General features: G+C 43.7%; 2 protein-coding genes across 3 annotated transcripts; one reads left to right on the top strand and one right to left on the bottom strand.

Moving 5' to 3' along the window:
* On the bottom strand, positions 467 to 2,982 carry LOC107615812. 2 transcript variants are annotated; one of them, XR_002353847.1, is made up of 3 exons: positions 2,327 to 2,982; positions 1,769 to 1,841; positions 1,582 to 1,668 (listed from the first exon to the last, which is right to left on the bottom strand). XR_002353847.1 is itself a non-coding variant. In XM_021111193.1 (2 exons), exons 1-2 carry the CDS (start codon positions 2,584 to 2,586, stop codon positions 1,443 to 1,445), a joined length of 486 nt encoding a protein of 161 aa, XP_020966852.1. In that variant the 5' UTR covers positions 2,587 to 2,982; the 3' UTR covers positions 467 to 1,442. The 2 variants fall into 2 exon arrangements, 1 of the variants encoding a protein (XP_020966852.1); XM_021111193.1 differs by lacking the exon at positions 1,769 to 1,841 and having other exon boundaries at positions 467 to 1,668.
* LOC107615811 lies at positions 10,697 to 13,414 on the top strand. The gene is made up of 4 exons (XM_016317839.1): positions 10,697 to 10,710; positions 10,831 to 11,548; positions 11,693 to 12,145; positions 12,296 to 13,414. Exons 1-4 carry the CDS (start codon positions 10,697 to 10,699, stop codon positions 13,412 to 13,414), a joined length of 2,304 nt encoding a protein of 767 aa, XP_016173325.1.

Genomic DNA, 17,398 nt, shown 5'->3' with positions numbered 1-17,398 from the left:
ATATATAAAATTTCAATAAAAAAAAATTGGGAAAGAAGAAACTGAAATTTAATTAATAATTTTTTTAAAGAAAAAGTCTAGAACGTCAGTATTTTTATTAAAATTTGGCCAACATTTAATCATCAAAAGAAAAAATGAATAATCCTACACTATTAAATGTCATGTCACACTAATATAATATTATTGTAGATCAAATGAATGGAAAAAACAATTGAATTCAATATTTTGATCTAGAAGACTAGTTGTAACTTGTATCTCAAACATATAGTCTCAGCCCCATTCTTTTGGGTGTCACTGGTGCATAGGGACAGAAATGAAAGGAATGGTGGAAACTGGAAAGACCGTTTGGAGTAAACAATGTGAAACTCTAGAATTTGTGGGGGTTTATTTATTGTGGTTTTTTGTTTTTCAATAAACCTCAAATCTTGTTAATAATAAAATAAATGGGAAAGAACATAGTTTCTTAGGTCCTGAAAAAACAATTTCTATTACCATGCAGAAAATGATGGTGATAAACTAGTCTTACGGTAGAAAACCTGTAATATATGTGACTTTTGGAATGGGAAGAGACGAACTTGTCCAATACAGGAATGCTGATAAGATTGTTTATTTTGTGCGGAATTCGTGTGTCTGCTCTTTTGGATTGTGATTGGTGAGGTGCGAAATTATTTTTAGTATTAGATGGCAAAAGTAATTAACTTCATGGTAGAGTAGAAACGGTATATGATGATCAAGGAAAACGAGGACGGTTTTCAGCATACAAATTGTAAATTAAGGAACCTAGACACAGTTTCTCTCTTGTTCCAAGTTGTGTATGCTTCAACTTTAACCCTTTCATAGATGCAAAGCAAAGTATTCTCTTTGCTGAATGTTCAACAACATAAAATTTGAGCTACTCACAATTTGAAATTATGTTGATCAAAATTATTTACGTGGATCACAAATTCAGAATGGTTCAATGAGCATGTCAAAGCAAATCACTCATTCAAGAACTGTTATAAGTTATAACAACTTCGATTCCAAGAGATCTTTCATCAAATGTTTGGTTTCAAAGAAAAATGCTGTAAGGCAACATCGTCATAAAAATGCTTTTTGTGATAGACACATTCAGATCATGCTGGGACCACAGAATTATAATGCTCACCAAGTCCAAAAGCATGCTTGCGGTAGGAAAGCATAATACTCGAACTTGATGAGGCAGTGCCATCGGCAGAGTTATACTCCTTCCCCATCTCCACATTCGGGCAGGAGCCTGAAAATATCATAATATGCTTCTTCAAGCAGTGAATCAAGGCACCAACCTCTAACTGTCCTCCCCATAAAGCCGTGGACTCCACCTCTTTACAATAGTTTTCAAATTTCTGCGAGGTGATCTACCACCAGAGAGGAGGGCCAGCTGATCCTCAACGGCTCTATAGAGGCAGTGTCCATCAGGCTTTATTTCACAAACAGTTAAACCGAGAGGCTTCAACTTGTAGTGTCACTCTGCTCTGCTTGGATTCTCTGCTCCCATCAGCCAGTGCTTTTGCATGTTTCTCTTTAAGATTAGCAGAAAGTCGAGTAACCTCGTCCTCCACTTGTTTCTTAGCTTTCTGTTCAGCCTTGCTACCTCTAGCTGCTGCCTTTTTCATTTCAATTTCTTTTTCCTGCAGTTGTGATATCTCTTTCCTGAAAGTACATAGTCATCGTGGAGAAATGTGTCACATGAGATGAGAACCAGAAAAACTAAAGTAATAAAATATAGAGTCTAGAGTGAATGAAGTGATACTTTTTGTAATTATAATTTATCCCAGAAACAAGTTCAGGTAGAAGTAGGAGACAGCTTCATAAGACATCTTAACCTAAACAAAAGAATTGAATAAAATGGAAGTGAACGAGAGCTCTTAACTGCAACTCAAACCTTAAAGCAGAAATTGATAAATTAATACAAGTTATGGAGAGGAAATGCAACATCCCAAGAGCAATTGTAGCCCAAGGGGCATAGAAGTAACAAATTCAAGGTTCAATCACTAACAAATTCAACTCAGTGATGGTTTTCATCAACAAAAAGATTTACCTAAGTAATTATTTGAAGAGAACAGTAACAGATTTAAAATTCAGTTATGATAATCAGTAATAAATTCATCTCAATGATAATTTTCAGCAACAAAAAAAACTAGTTCAGCGAATTTTCATCAACAAATTATTCAAGATTCAGTGATAATCAATATTGAAATTCATGTGGGTGATTATTGTTAGCAACAAGGAGACTAATTCACTGATATTTTCAGCAACAAAATCAAAGACAACACCAAAACAAAAAAGGAAAGAATTTGTTGGAACTCACCAAATCGGGACCAGCTTCTGGTTGCGCGAAGGAAGCGTAGCTGACGGCGAGAGTTGCTGGCGGCGAGGAGAAGCCCCGGGACCTGCTGCTCCTGCCGCCGGTGACGACGAGCGCAATGAAGGCGCGGGACTGACTGCGAGACAGTGACGAGACAGGGAGCGAAGATGACGACCAGTCCCAAGACCTGCTGCTTCTGCAACTGGCGACAACGAAGGGAGGAAAGGAGCGCGAGCGCCGCTGAGTGCGAGACCAGAGACCATGAGAGAGACCCGATCCAAGAGAGCGATGACTAGCTTGAGTGCGACACCGGAGACAGCAAGAGAGACCGTTGTCGAGAGAGGGAGGGAGCTTGGGTGCGACACTAGTGAGCCACAGTGACAGAGATTGGAGAGCTCGATGTCACGGCCTTGGACACACTCCAACGCTACCGTACCGGCACTCGGACTTACTTAACCTCTTGAGCTAAGACCAAGTCATCCTAACCTTCAATACTTTGCAAGAAAGCTAAGAATACAAGAGAACACAAGAGAAAGGAAGCTTTGGTGGAAGAATACTTTATTGTTCAAGTGTTTGTTACAAATGATTCACACATACATAAACTCTAACTCTCACCCCCTATTTATATCCATCCACCTCCTCAATAGATGGTTAGGATTAAATCTAATCAACGATCCAAATTAATCATCCAGAACCTTCTTTACAAATATCTATTCTACCACAACTTTCTAAATGTTTCTAGATTATTCTATACCACTCTTTATACTTCTATATACATCTACACTCTTCTAGAATACTCTATGACCTTCCAGAGTCTTCTAGAACCTTCTAGGGTATTCTGGGATCTTCTAGGACATTCTAGAACGTTCCGGAACCATCTAGAGCATTCTCAAACACTCCAGAAAATAATACAAACACTGTTAAATTTAACCTTCTAAAATTTACCGTGACATTCTCCCCCACCTAATGCGTAGACGTCCTCGTCGCGTTCTGTTCATGATAGCGCCCTAGGTGTTCTTGGAATTGCCACAGATCTTCACGAGTTTCCCAACTAGCTTCGGTTATCGGGAGCCCTTTCCACTTGATCAAGTATTGGATACTTGGTGGTACCCCTCTTCGTCGCACGATGCGATTAGCTAAGATCTCTTCGATTTCTTTATCAAAAGATCTAATCACCACGGGCGAAGCACGACTCGAGTCACCTCTACTCGGTTCATCTTGGTCTCCATGATATGGTTTAAGCATACTCACATGGAAGACCAGGTGGATCTTCAAAGAGGGAGAGAGTTGTACTTTGTAAGCAGCCTCCCCAATACGTCCAATGATATCAAATGGCCCTCGTATTTGCGGATTAAACCCTTATAAACTTTGCGAAAGGCTTGAATTGTTGTGGAAGAAGTTTGATCATTACCTTGTCTCCCACATGATAGCTTGCATGCCTCCTCTTCTAATCTGCCCATTTCTTCATCCTCTTGGTAGCTTTGTCGAGGTAAGAACGAGTGACATCTGCTTGTTCTTCCCATGACTTAATCATATGATAAGCTCCAGGGCTCTTCCCTGAATAAGAGGAAGAAAGAGAGTGAGGTGTAAGCAGTTGTTGTCTAGTCACAATCTCGAATGGGCTCTTCCTTGTAAACTCACTCCTTTGCAGATTGTATGAGAACTGAGCAATGTCTAGGAGTTTTGTCCAATCCTTCTGATTAGCGCTTACAAAATGCCTCAAGTAACACTCAAGTAAGGCATTCATTCTCTCAATATACCCATCAGTTTGAGGATGAAAGCTTGTTGAGAAATGAAGCTCCGACCCAAGGAGTTTGAACAGCTCTGTCCATAGTCGTCCTGTGAAGCGTGGATCTCGATCACTAATGATGCTTTTAGACAATCCCCAGTACTTCACCGCATTCTTGAAGAATAGTCGTGCTGCTTCCTCTGCAGTGCAGTCAGTAGGGGCAGGTATAAAGGTAGCATACTTCGAAAATCGATCCACTACCACGAGAATAGATCCAAAACCCTCGAACTTCGGTAAGGCAGAGGTGAAATCTAGAGAGACACTTTCCCACGGTCGCTCTGATGGAGGCAGAGGTTCCAACAACCCGCTTGGTATCTTGTTTTCAATCTTATCTTGTTGGCACACAAGACAAGTCTTCACATAGCTCTCCACTTCATCTCTCATTTGAGGCCAATAATAAGAAGATTCAATGAGTGCCAAGGTCCTTCGCTGACCTTGGTGACCATCCCACTTGGTGTCGTGGCATTCCTTCACTAATTTTCTTCTTAGATTTTCCTATTTAGGGACGTATAGTCTTCTCCCTTTAGTGTAGAGAATGTCGTTTTCTAACCAAAATCTTTTGGTCTTACCTTCTCTAGCCAACTCCACCAACTTCTTGGCTAATGGATCGTAATGCAACCCTTCCTTGATGGTATGCATAATATCTCCTTCAACCATAGAAATGGCCGCTAACTTAGCCTTGCAACTCAGCGCATCTGCTACCACATTAGTCTTGCCTGACTTGTATTCAAATTCGAAATCAAACTCAGCCAAGAAATTTTGCCACTTAGCTTGTTTAGGGCTTAACTTCTTCTGAATTTGGAAGTAGCTTGTAGCTACATTGTCTGTCTTGACGATGAAGTGTGAACCAAGCAAGTAGTGACGCTAAGTTCTCAGACAATGCACTACCGCGGTCATCTCCTTCTCTTGGACGGTGTATCACCTCTCTGTATCATTCAACTTGCGACTCTCAAAGGCAATCGGATGTCCTTCTTGCATCAGAACCCCTCCAATAGCATAGTCAAAAGCATCAGTGTGGACTTCAAATACCTTTGAGTAGTCGGGTAGTGCTAGTACTGGTCCTTTTGTGATAGCAGCCTTCAACTCATTAAAGGCCTTTTGACACTTCTTTGACCATTCCCAAGAGTGATTCTTCTTGAGAAGATCAGTTAATGGTGCAGCCTTGGCGGAGTATCCCTTGATAAACCTCCGATAGTAATTAGCCAACCCAAGGAATGACCTCAATTCAGATACCTTATTTGGCGACTTCTACTCTTTGATAGCCTTCACCTTTCCTTGATCCATACAGAGAGTTCCATCTTTAATGATGTGTCCCAAGAAGTGAACTTCGTCCCTTGCAAAGGAACACTTTTTCTTCTTCACATATAGGTTATTCTCTCGCAAGATCTTGAACACGGTTTGTAAGTGTTCTACATATTCCTCCAAGGTATTACTATAGACAACAATATCATCCACGTAGACCACTACAAACTAATCAAGGTAAGGTCGAAAGATCTCGTTCATTAAGGTACAGAAGGTCGCAGGAGCATTGGTCAATGATGCACCACTATTTCGTGGTACATTTTATGTAAATTGAGTGGATTTTATCCATCATTCTCACACTTATGCACACAAATTGCATGTTTTACATTTTCCTTCCTAATTTTGTGCTGTGATTGAAAACATGCTTCTTTGGCCTTAAATTTGTTAATTTAAATCCTCTTTTATTACCATTCGATACCGTGATAAGTGTGTTAAATGTTTTCAGGTTTTACAAGGCAGGAATGGCTTAGAGGATGGAAAAGAAGCATGCAAAAGTGGAAGAAACACAAGAAATTGAAGTTTGGAGAAGCTGGCAGTGACGCACACGCGTGGACGACGCGTACGCGTGACCAGCGCATCAGACAATCGACGTGTACGCATGGATGACACGTACGCGTGACCAAGGATTTGTCCAGCGATGCGTACGCATGGGCGACACGTATGCATGACAAAGCGTCACGTGCTGCATTAAATAGAAGACGCTGGGGGCGATTTCTGAGCTGCTTTTGGCCTAGTTTCAAGCCCGAAAGTGAAGATTAGAGGCTGCAGAGTGGAGCTGAAAGGGGAATCATTCATTCACACTTTTATTCACAATTATTAAGTTTAGATGTAATTTTCTAGAGAGAGAGGCTCTCTCCTCTCTCTAGGTTTTAGGTTTCTTAGTCTTAGTTCCTCTTAATTTCAGAATTCTATCTTGATTTAATTTGATTTTCTTCTACTCTTATTTGTTTTAGCACTCTAGTTTATCCTCTTTTGTTGATTTATTTATTTTTCAATTTAGTTTATGAACTCTTCATGTTAGATTCAATTTTCTTTTTAATGCAATTTGAAGTATTTCATGTTTATTGCTTCTTTCTTCATGTGTTGTTATTGATTCCTTGCAATTGGTTGTTTAAATTTAATATTCCTTGTTACTTTTCTATGCTTTTCATGTTGTGCCCACCAAGTGTTTGATAAAATGCTTGGTAAGATTTTAAATTATATTTTTGGTATTCGTAACTTAGATTGATCAATTAGAGACTCTTGAATTATCAAAATCTCTTGTTGGTTGGTGATTGAAAGTTGCTACTTGGCTTGAGCTTCACTAACTCTAGTCTTTGATTAGGACTTGTGAACTCAAGTTGAATTGCTCACTTGACTTACCTTCAATTGTTAGGGGTTAACTAAGTGAGAGCAAAAGGCAATTACCATCACAAGTGACTATGATAATGGGAAAGGAATTTCAATTATCAATCCTTGCTAGGACTTTTCTTAATTGTTACTTTACTTCCTTGTCATTTACATTCCTTGTTCAACATTTAAAAAACCCAAAAAAAAAAGATACTTTTCCATAACCAATAGTAATATACTTCCCTACAATTCCTTGAGAGACGACCCGAGGTTTAATACTTCAGTTAATTTTATTGGGTTTGCTTTAGTGACAAACAAATTAAATTTTGATTGAGGTTTAATTGTCTGTGTAGAACTATACTTTCAACGCGTATTTTTATGAAAAATCTTTACTGGCATTTTTCCTCCATCAGTCAAGCCAAAAGGCATCACCAACCACTTATACGATCCACACCTCGTGACACACGTGGTCTTAGGCTCATCACCATTGGCAATTCTCACTTGGTGATATCCTGACCTCAAATCTAGCTTTGAGAACCACTTGGCTCTACCAAGTTGATCAAACAAATCGGCTATCAAAGGAATGGGATATTTGTTCTTGATGGTTACTTTGTTAAGTGCTCGATAGTCGATGCATAGTCTCAATGAACCATCATGCTTCTTTTGGAACAAGACTGGTGCGCCATAAGGTGCCTTCGATGGACGGATGAACCTAGCATCTAGCAAATCCTTGAGTTGCTTCTTCAACTCCTCGAGTTCTGGCGGTGCCATCCTATATGGTGTTGAGGTGGGCGGCTTTTCTCCTGACTCCAATTTAATCTTGTGGTCCACCTTCCTCCTAGGTGGTAGTTGTTTTGGCAACTCGAGAGGCATCATATCCTTATTTTCTTCAAGGACTTCCTTGATTTTGGGAGGGACGTCTTCTCTTTCGGATGTTGACTCCTCTTGTAATTGAGTCAAATATGTAATCTCTCCTTTCTTGAACCCTTTCTTGAGTTGCATAGCAGAAAGTATTGGTGGTCCGCCAACTTTAGAGACTGTAGGGACCATGCATGGAGATCATTTCTCCATGACGCATACTACGTCGTAGTATGTCATAGGTATTATATTTGCCTTCTTTTGCAAATCGAGCCCGATGACTATTTTAAAATCGTCCATGGGTGATACTAAGAAATCCACAAGGCCCTACCAAGAACCAAGAGTCATCTCAACCCCTTTTGCTACTCCCTTAAGGGGTTCACCCTTGGTATTCACGGGTTTGAACCAGCCATTCTTTTCGGTGATCTTCAACCCAAGTCTCTTTGCTTCATCAGGCATGATGAAATTGTGTGTACCACCAGTGTCGATCATAGCCATGACTGGTTTTTTATTGATAAAGGCTTTGACATACATCAAGCCTTTCTTTTCTGCAGTGCTTGCCTCTTTGCCCTTCACAACATTTATGTGTTGGATAGATCCAACACACTCAGTTACTTGAGTTTGAGCTTCTCGTTCCTCGGCGATAGATGCCAAAGTTCCTAGCTTGGGACAATCTTTCATTTGGTGTGGTCCCTTGCACATGAAGCATTCTCCTTTGGGCACGAAAGCCTTATTCTTTTCTTCCTACTCTTTCTTTGAAGAGTATTTTCCTTCCTTCTTGGTTGAGAAACTCTTCCCCTTGTCTCCCCCACCTTTAGCAAAACTAAGCTTGGAGGAAGACTTGGGTTTAGAGTCTCCCCTATGATACTCTGTGAGTGATTCGGCCACCACGATGGCCTCATCGACATCCTTAACATTCCTTCTTTGTAGTTCTTGCTTTGCCCAAGGTTGGAGTCCATCAATGAAGAAGAACAATGCATCCTCTGATGCTAAGTTGGGAATTTGAAGCGTGAGAGTAGTGAACTCCTTTACGTAGTCGCTAATCGTACTCTTATGCTTTAACTCCCTCAACTTCTTCCTTGCTTCATAAACCACATTTTCAGGAAAAAATTGTCTTTTCAACTCCCTTTTGAAATCTTTCCATGTGGCTATGTTGCAAGTACCATTTTCCATATCTAGGCACTTTTCTCTCCACCATAAAGTAGCATTCTCAGAAAGGTAGAGAGCTGCAGTGCGTACCTTTATTGCTTCTTCGGCCACCCCATGGACTTCGAAGTACCTCTCCATTTGCCATAGGAAGCTCTCCACCTCACGAGCGTCCCTTATGCCCTTGAACTCCTTTGGCTTGGGGAGATCAATCTTTGTCGTCTCCCTTATAATGGTTGGTCGAGATTTGCCTCCTCGAACCAAACTCGAACTTCCTCAAATAGCTTTAACGAATTCTCAAGCTTCTCTTCGATTTGGAGCATGCTTTCTTTGAAAGCATCTAGTTCTCCTAACACGTGAGCCTCGAGGGTCTCCTTATCATGTTCTATCATTTGGAAACACTCATCCATAGAGGATAGAACATTCTCTAATACAGAAACTCTCTCTTCTAAGAAGTTAGAGTCCTTACCTCTAGGCTCACTTGAAGAACGGACCTTCTTGCCTCCCCATTGAGAAGGAATAGCATTCCTTCCCGAAAAAGTCTAGACGGCCAGCAACTTTATTAAATTATGGCCAGTATGTAACCAGCAAAAGAAAAAATGAGCAATCTCACACCGTTGGATGAAATCTCACACCATTAAAAACATCATTGATGGCTACTTGATGGCTTCAAATCACAAAAGTTGCTGGCCCCTTAGCATTCCTCTTCCTTCCCCTTTGAGACTCAACATGCTCCATGGTGATACTAGAAGCCATACTCACAAGCGACTTGAGCTCCCTGTCAAACCTTGCTCTGATGCCAAATTGTCATGGCCTTGGACACACTCCAACACTACCGTACCGGCACTCGGACTTACTCAACATCTTGAGCTAAGACCAAATCAGCCTAACCCTCAATACTTAGCAAGAAAGCTAAGAATACAAGAGAATACAAGAGAAAGGAAGCTTTGGTGGAAGAACACTTTATTGTTCAAGTTTTTATTACAAATGATTCACACATACATAAACTCTAACTCTCACCCCCTATTTATAGCCATCCACCTCCTCAATGGATGGTTAGGATTAAATCTAATCAACGGTCCAGATTAATCATCCAAAACCTTCTTTATAAATATCTATCCTACCACAACTTTCTAAATATTTCTAGATTATTCCATACCACTCTTTATACTTCTATATACATCTACACTCTTCTAGAATACTCTATGACCTTTCAGAATTTTCTAGAACTTTCTAGGGTATTCCGGGACCTTCTAGAACATTCTAGAATGTTCCAGAACCATCTAGAACATTCTCAAACACTCTAAAAAACTATACAAATACTATTAAATTTAACCTTCTAAAATTTACCGAGACATCGAGCTTCAGTCTAGTGACGTTGAGGGAGGAGGGCGAGAGTTTACGCCTTTATGGTTGCCAAACCACGTCGTTTTTGAAAGTGAAAAATAAAAAAGCATGACGCGGTCCAAAGTCATATAAATTAGCTGGGTCCACCCAGTGACGAACCCAGAAAATTTTAAGAGTGGGGGCAAAAAAATATATATATATATATTAAATAAATTTTGTTAAATTTTATTAATTATATGGAGATATAAAAATTAGGGCAAAAAACCATATTAAGCCAGATGAAGAATGGTGTAACCAAAATACGCCAAACAGAAATTTGTTTCAGCAATAAGCCAAACGGCATATTTATATAAATCGAACCACCTAGGTTCGAACTCTATTAGCAAGTAATTCGAACCATTTCAGTTCGAACTACTAATGGAAAATTGTATATAATTCGAACCGGTTAGGTTCGAACCAGGAGAGCATGTAATTCGAACCGGTTGAGTTCGAATTATTGGGAGAGTAGTTGAGTGTAATAATTCGAACCAGGATGGTTCGAATTATGGGGAGAGAGGTTGAGTGTAGTAATTCGAACCAGGGTGGTTCGAATTACATGTAGCATGGTTCGAACCAGGTTAGTTCGAATTAGTAGGACTCAGAGCTCTATATAAACGCTGTAAACGTGATTTGCTCTCATTAGAGGGTGTAAGATGGCTAGTGAGGAGGAGAGTTTTGTTGTTTTGGTTCACCACAGAGGATCCATTAAGAGGAAAACTCGGTCCGGAGTGAAGTTCACAGATAAAAATCCTCTCTGTATTGTCGTGAATCCAACGACAAGCTATGATGAACTTGTTCGATCTGTGCTGACGAAACTTGGTCTGGAAGGTGCGAAGCGAGTTAAGAAGTTTTTCTACCGCATTCCAGTAACGATCCTGCACGATACGGTGAAGTATGATTGTCTGACGATTGGTAGTGATGAGGACCTGCAAGTCATGTTTCTATGTCGGAGGCAATTTCTGGAGGTGAGGACACCGGAATTGCTGGCAAAGCTGGTTGATGTTGTATCCAGCTCGGGGGGTTCGAACCGGAATACCACCGATGTAGCCACGGTAGCTGGTTCCAGTTCCAGGGCTGCCGTGGCCTCGACCTCCATCCCAGTGTACGAGCCAGCGGTCCAACTGGTCGCCTCCCTGTCTTTCGCTGTTGATCTGAATGACGGCGTAGGCGACGAGGTAGGATCCTTTGATATTATGCCGAACGCTTTGCATGGCGTTCCACCGGTTGGCGTCGGAGACGGAGTATTGGGTGATGCAGATGACGACGATGTCGAGCCGGATACGATTGAGGATGACAGCGGCGACGAGGTTGGAGCGTCTGGGCCTGCATTGGCGGGCGGTGGTTCTAGCTCTGGCACACAGCAATATCCACCACATTTTTCCTCGTTGGACCTAGACGCCATGAGGAATGAGATTGTTATAGGGCACGCTGTCGGATTCGGAGCTAGAGATGCGGAAGGGACTGCTGGTCTGACAGAGTTCCAGGTTGGTCAGCAATTCCAGGATAAAGATGAGGCCCTGTTAAGTGTGAAGACTTACAGCATCCGGCGAGGGGTACAGTACAAGGTCGTTGAGTCCGATCATCGCCGGTATGTGGGCAAGTGTTCCGAGTTCGGGAATGGTTGCACATGGTTGATTCGTCTGAGTCTCCGAAAGCGCAAGGACATTTGGGAGGTTAAACGTTACAACGGACCACACACTTGCCTGGCCACGTCCATCTCGAGTGACCATAGGAGTTTGGATTATCATGTGATTTCGGCCTTCATTATGCCAATGGTAAGGGCTGACGCATCCGTGAGCATCAAGGTCCTCCTGAACGCCACGGCAGCGCACTTTGGTTTTAGGTCGACTTACCGGAGGGTATGGATGGCAAAGCAGAAGGCTATTGCTCTGATCTACGGTGACTGGGATGAGTCATACAACGACATACCTAGGTGGGTGTTGGGTGTCCAGCTGACGATGCCTGGTAGTGTTGCGATCCTTAAGACGAGCCCGGTTCGAGTTGGAGGACAGGTGGACGAGTCTCAAGCGTTCTTCCATAGACTTTTCTGGACTTTCCCGCCGTGCATCGAGGCATTCCGTCATTGCAATCCGCTAGTCAGCATTGACGGCACACATCTGTACGGCAAGTATGGGGGAACGTTGCTCATAGCGATTGCACAGGACGGGAACTCCAACATTCTACCTGTCGCATTCGCACTGGTGGAGGGTGAGAATGCGGAATCCTGGACATTCTTTCTCTCGCACCTTCGACAACACGTGACCCCGCAGCCCGGTCTGCTTGTTATATCGGACAGGCACAATGGCATCAAGGCTGTGCTTGAGGCCCCTGATGGCGGTTGGTTACCACCATCTGCGTACCGGGCATTCTGCATACGACACGTAGCTGCCAACTTTGCCCTTACCTTCAAGGGCAAAGACGCTAGGAGGCTTCTAGTGAATGCGGCTTATGCGAAGACGGAGGTTGAATTTCATTACTGGTTTGATATTCTACGATCTGAAGACCCGGCGATGTGTGAGTGGGCGAACCGGATTGAATACACCTTGTGGACTCAGCATCGTGATGAGGGGCGGAGATTTGGTCACATGACGACGAACATTTCCGAGTGTGTGAACTCAATCCTGAAGGGGGTCAGAAATCTCCCTGTCGCATCCCTGGTGAAGGCGACATATGGTAGGCTGGCGGAACTCTTTGTTCGCAAGGGGAGAGAGGCTGAGGCACAGATGGGAACCGGACAACAATTCAGTCAGTATTTGGTGAAGAGTATTGAGGCCAACTTGAAGACGGCAAGATGCTTCACGGTGACGTTGTATGACCGGGATAACTCCGAGTTCACCGTAGCAGAGACCAGTCCGACTGGTTCTTTCTCCTTAGGGACTTACAGAGTTTCACTTGCCTCTCGGATATGTGACTGCGGGTACTTCCAGGCGCTTCATTTCCCGTGTCAGCACGCACTTGCGTGCTGTGCATACGCACGGGTCACATGGACCTCTTACGTTCATAGCGTGTATCAGATTAGTTCGGTGTTTAATGTGTATCGGATTAGTTTCACACCTCCCATCCCGGAGGGCTACTGGCCACCGTACGATGGTCCCACGATGATTCCAGACCCTGACAGGAGGCGTGCGAGGGAGGGTCGTCCCAGATCCACTAGGATACGGACGAATATGGACGAGGCAGATCCGAATCGGCCCAAGAGGTGCGGCCTATGTCGTCAACCCGGACACACACGACGTAATTGCCCACAGGTTGCAGGGTCGTCTCAGACAGGCCGCCATTAGTGGGCATGGTGTTAGTGTTATTGTTGTTTACATTTAACCTTTCCTTTTAATCGCAACGTTTGAGGCTGTATGTAACTGGTTTAACGGTTTATATTGTACTTTGATTTCTGCGAGTAGTAACGAATATGTTTTCTTTCATATTGAGTGCTGTTACAAGGAACATTGACGCATAATTCAATAATTAAAACTAAAGACTACAATGTTTAACCATACATAGATTATACATACTTAATGTCCCACAGCACAAATAAGAATTAACATAGGGCATCTGTCTATAACATAATAACAAAAGTACATATCACTGTCATACATGATTGAACCTTAGCGAACAAAACAAATGAAACCTGAGTCATCTGAACAAATGCGAACCAGTCCCACAGCGCCGGGCTACCCGTGCCCTCTGACCTCGGCGGATAAACGGCTCCTCATCCTCGATGTCATCCCCATCCTCCTGCGGGGCAGGCTGTGCAGGTGGTGCAACACGCAGAGGTGCCGCCGATGCTCCTGCGACAGACTCTGGTGTAGCGGTGAAGGCAGAGGGAGGGGTACCTCCGAGACAGAACTGGTGACCAACGGCTGAGGATGGAGGCTCGTTCAGATCAACATCTAACGGCGCCTGTGTGCCTGAGGTCTGTCCACCACTGCGGGGGGTCACGTCCCCCTGCATGATGGCGGTGATCTCCTCTAGGAAGCGTGGACTGCCGAAGTCCCCAACAAGCGTGTCTGACCCAATAAAGTCTACCCATTGTGATCCCGGTATGCGCCAAGGTGTACCACCCTGCTCAGGCTGATCATCCGCTGGCACACCAACGAAGTACTGTCCAAGAGGGCCCGATCCAAGTCCAGCGTCACCAGTGTCAGCCCCGTCACCGAGCCCTATACCATACCACTCACCTCCATGACCGCCATCGTGTGTGCTAGTACCACCAGCTGCAACACCCCCTGAACCTCCTCCGCCATCGTGGCCATGCTGATCGTCATCGTCGTCCCCATGGTGATCACCCCTCCTCGCCCTATGGCCCGGGACTCGTCGTCCGCCTCTAGCGGGACTGGCGTCGTCATCATCGTCCATAGCATGATCCGGCCACCTCCACTCACGCTGGCTCCTCCGTGTCCCGACACCCATCCTCCTCTCAACCCTGCGCCTGTCAGGCACGTCCTCCGAAGGATCCATGTCTGGCACTCGTCCCGGACCCCGCTGTGAGGCCTCAATTGGTATAGGAACTGCTCTCGGATCCCCCAGCTGAGTGTCCGCGGCCAAGAACCTCTTCCCATGCTGACTCCACCACTGAAGGAACTCATGAGACGGTCCGGGGTCGGCAACAACGTCGAACCTCAGTACACTCTCCTGACGAGAGTCCCAGTATGCATGCCACTTCCCCATGGTAGATGGGAACCATCGATCACCGCCTCTCCCGTCCTTGGACATCAGAAAGTCGATGTTCAGGGCGGGACGTGGAGGGGCCTGTACCCCTCCAAACTGCGGAAGAACACGATCTATCTGATGCCACTCTATGACAGCAAAGTATATCAGCGCGGTCACCGAGCGCCATACCGCCATGTGCCGAGGCTCCAAAACCTCCGGATGCAACACCTGAAGTACGTCGGGGCTACTGTACGGCATCCATATAAACTGCACAAGGAACCCACCCTTATCAGGGCAACTGTACGACCCAAGTCGAAAAAATTTGATTTCAAAAGCATCACTTGTTAAGTAGCATACTAACCTCCCTGGACTGTAACCGATCTATCCTAAGCCTCCACATCTCCACTCTCGGACCCTTCTCGCTCCCGGAAGGGTTGTAACCAGCCCATCTGCACCATACACATGTGTTACATATACTAATATACGTGTTTAGATTATACAATATAGTATTAACATACACGCAGCTCTGTAACTCATATTGAAAAAGAGTAGGCCTAGTATAGTACCTCGAGGCCAACGGCCAGCTGAACGTCTCATATCCTGCAGGCCTAAACTAAGGAAAGCGCCAAAAGATCCAAGACTGAAGTAGCTGAAGCGGGCCCGCTAACTTCACAACATGTCTGTTCGCCACTCTGCACATGCACCGTTACAACCAGGCCAGTGCTGCCGAACCCCAGCTGTACGTACCCAGCTCCTCCAGCCTCGCTACATACGGAATCCATCTGATGTGAATCCGGTTCCCAGACTTGTCCGCAAACAGCTGCGTGCCCAACAACATCATGATGTACGCACGGGCATATCGGCGAACAGTGTCATCATCTGCATCCTCAGGGCACTCACCAAAGGTCTCCTGAAACCAGCTGCAGTTCACTGCGTACTTCTGAACCTGACTGGGAGGAGGTATAACTCCGAGCAACTCCTGGAACCAGACCCAGGGTGGACGGGCGCCCTCGATGTATATATGGAACTCTGACAGGCACCCGCTCACGTAACGGCCGTCCACTGGCAAACCCAGCTGGTATGCCACGTCCTGGAGTGTGATCGTGCACTCTCCGAACGGCATATGAAACGTGTGCGTCTCGGGACGCCATCTCTCCACGAATGCACTGACGAGGGCCTCGTCTAGCCGGAACCACCTGTCGTTCAGCCTTGCAAGATGGTATAGCCCTGCCATCTGCAAGTATGGAACGTATCTGTCATCAAGACGCATGCCCTGCTGCCGCCGCATGCTCCTAATGCATCGCTGGGGCTGCGCATGAAAAGAACGGCATACTTAGAAAGATAACTAAACCGGTTTACATAAATCGCTTTACATAAACCATTTTGCTAAATTAAACAGCATAACATTACATGAAAGATAACTAACTAGAAAACAAACCAATAAACCGGAACCTTAAACCGCTAACATATACCACCTTAACGAGATCCATTAACAAGAAACAAATTAACTAAACCGGTTTACATAAACCACCTATCGTAAAACAACTACTCTAAACCACTAACATAAACCGCTTGCATAAACCACTCACAAAAACCGCTAACATAAACAACTAACATAAACTACTAGCAAAAACCACTAACTTAAACCACTAACAAAAACCACTACCCTAAACCACCAATCGAAACCACTAACATAAACCACTAACTTAAACCGCTAACTTAAACCACTATTATAAACCACCTACATAATCCCCTCACCTAAACCACCTACATAAACAACTAACATAAAGTACCGTCTAACCAAGATGCAAAACCACTAAGGCACAATTAACGCTAGAATCAAAAATATTTCCGTACTAACCTCGTCGTTGATGACCCCGGCTATATGAGCGACTCCGTCCAACCGATATAACCGTGACGGATCGTCCCCCATCAGCAGAGTAGTCCGATCAGGTCTTCCTCGAAGAAAATCTGGGTCGTTTTCTCTGAGATTTTGTGGGGTAGGGGTTTAGAATAATAGTTCGAATGAGGGTGATTCGAACTCCTTATATAGCTGAATCACCCATAATTCGAACCAGCTTGGTTCGAATTATGAAGGAGCGCCCCAAGTGTAATTCGAACCAGCTTGGTTCGAATTACTAACGTTGCACAATTCTAAGTAGTTCGAACCACCTTGGTTCGATTTAATAGGGAATTGAGTTCGAACCACTTTGGTTCGAATTACTAGGGAACGGAGTTCGAACCATGTTGGTTCGATTTACACTCAAACTATCATTTAACCTAATTCGAACCAATCAAGTTCGAATTACTAACGTTTGGAGTTCGAACCACCATAGTTCGAATTACATAAAGATGGCCCTTGGCTTATTGCGGATTGGATTTTCATTTTGGCGTATTTAGGTTACACCATTCTTCATCTGGCTTATAATGGTTTTTTGCCCTAAAAATTAAAAAGAGTTAGAACACTTTTATTCTTAAAATACTATTCATTATATATAATTTATAAAAAAATATTTTTTTCATTTCTAAAATTTAAAATTAAAATATTTTAATTAAATTATAGATAACTTATTATCCTAACTAATCTTTTTTATACATATTTAATAATAAAAGACTAA

The sequence above is a fragment of the Arachis ipaensis genome, chromosome B09, assembly GCF_000816755.2.
Source record: "Arachis ipaensis cultivar K30076 chromosome B09, Araip1.1, whole genome shotgun sequence".
Lineage (NCBI taxonomy): Eukaryota > Viridiplantae > Streptophyta > Magnoliopsida > Fabales > Fabaceae > Arachis > Arachis ipaensis.
The sequence above is the reverse complement of the archived record's forward strand: the minus strand, read 5'-3'. Positions and strand labels throughout refer to the sequence as shown.

What these genes read in the sequence shown, in the direction of transcription:
- LOC107615812 (XM_021111193.1), bottom strand. Translation starts at nt 2,586, where the DNA reads ATGGTCTCTGGTCTCGCACTCAGCGGCGCTCGCGCTCCTTTCCTCCCT. An exon ending in CAGAAGCTGGTCCCGATTTG is followed by an intron (nt 1,669 to 2,326) that starts GTGAGTTCCAAC and finishes ATGTACTTTCAG; the next exon opens with GAAAGAGATATCACAACTGC.
- LOC107615811 (XM_016317839.1), top strand. An exon ending in ACGCCATGAGGAATGAGATT is followed by an intron (nt 11,549 to 11,692) that starts GTTATAGGGCAC and finishes CGAGGGGTACAG; the next exon opens with TACAAGGTCGTTGAGTCCGA. An exon ending in CGGTTCGAGTTGGAGGACAG is followed by an intron (nt 12,146 to 12,295) that starts GTGGACGAGTCT and finishes GCGATTGCACAG; the next exon opens with GACGGGAACTCCAACATTCT.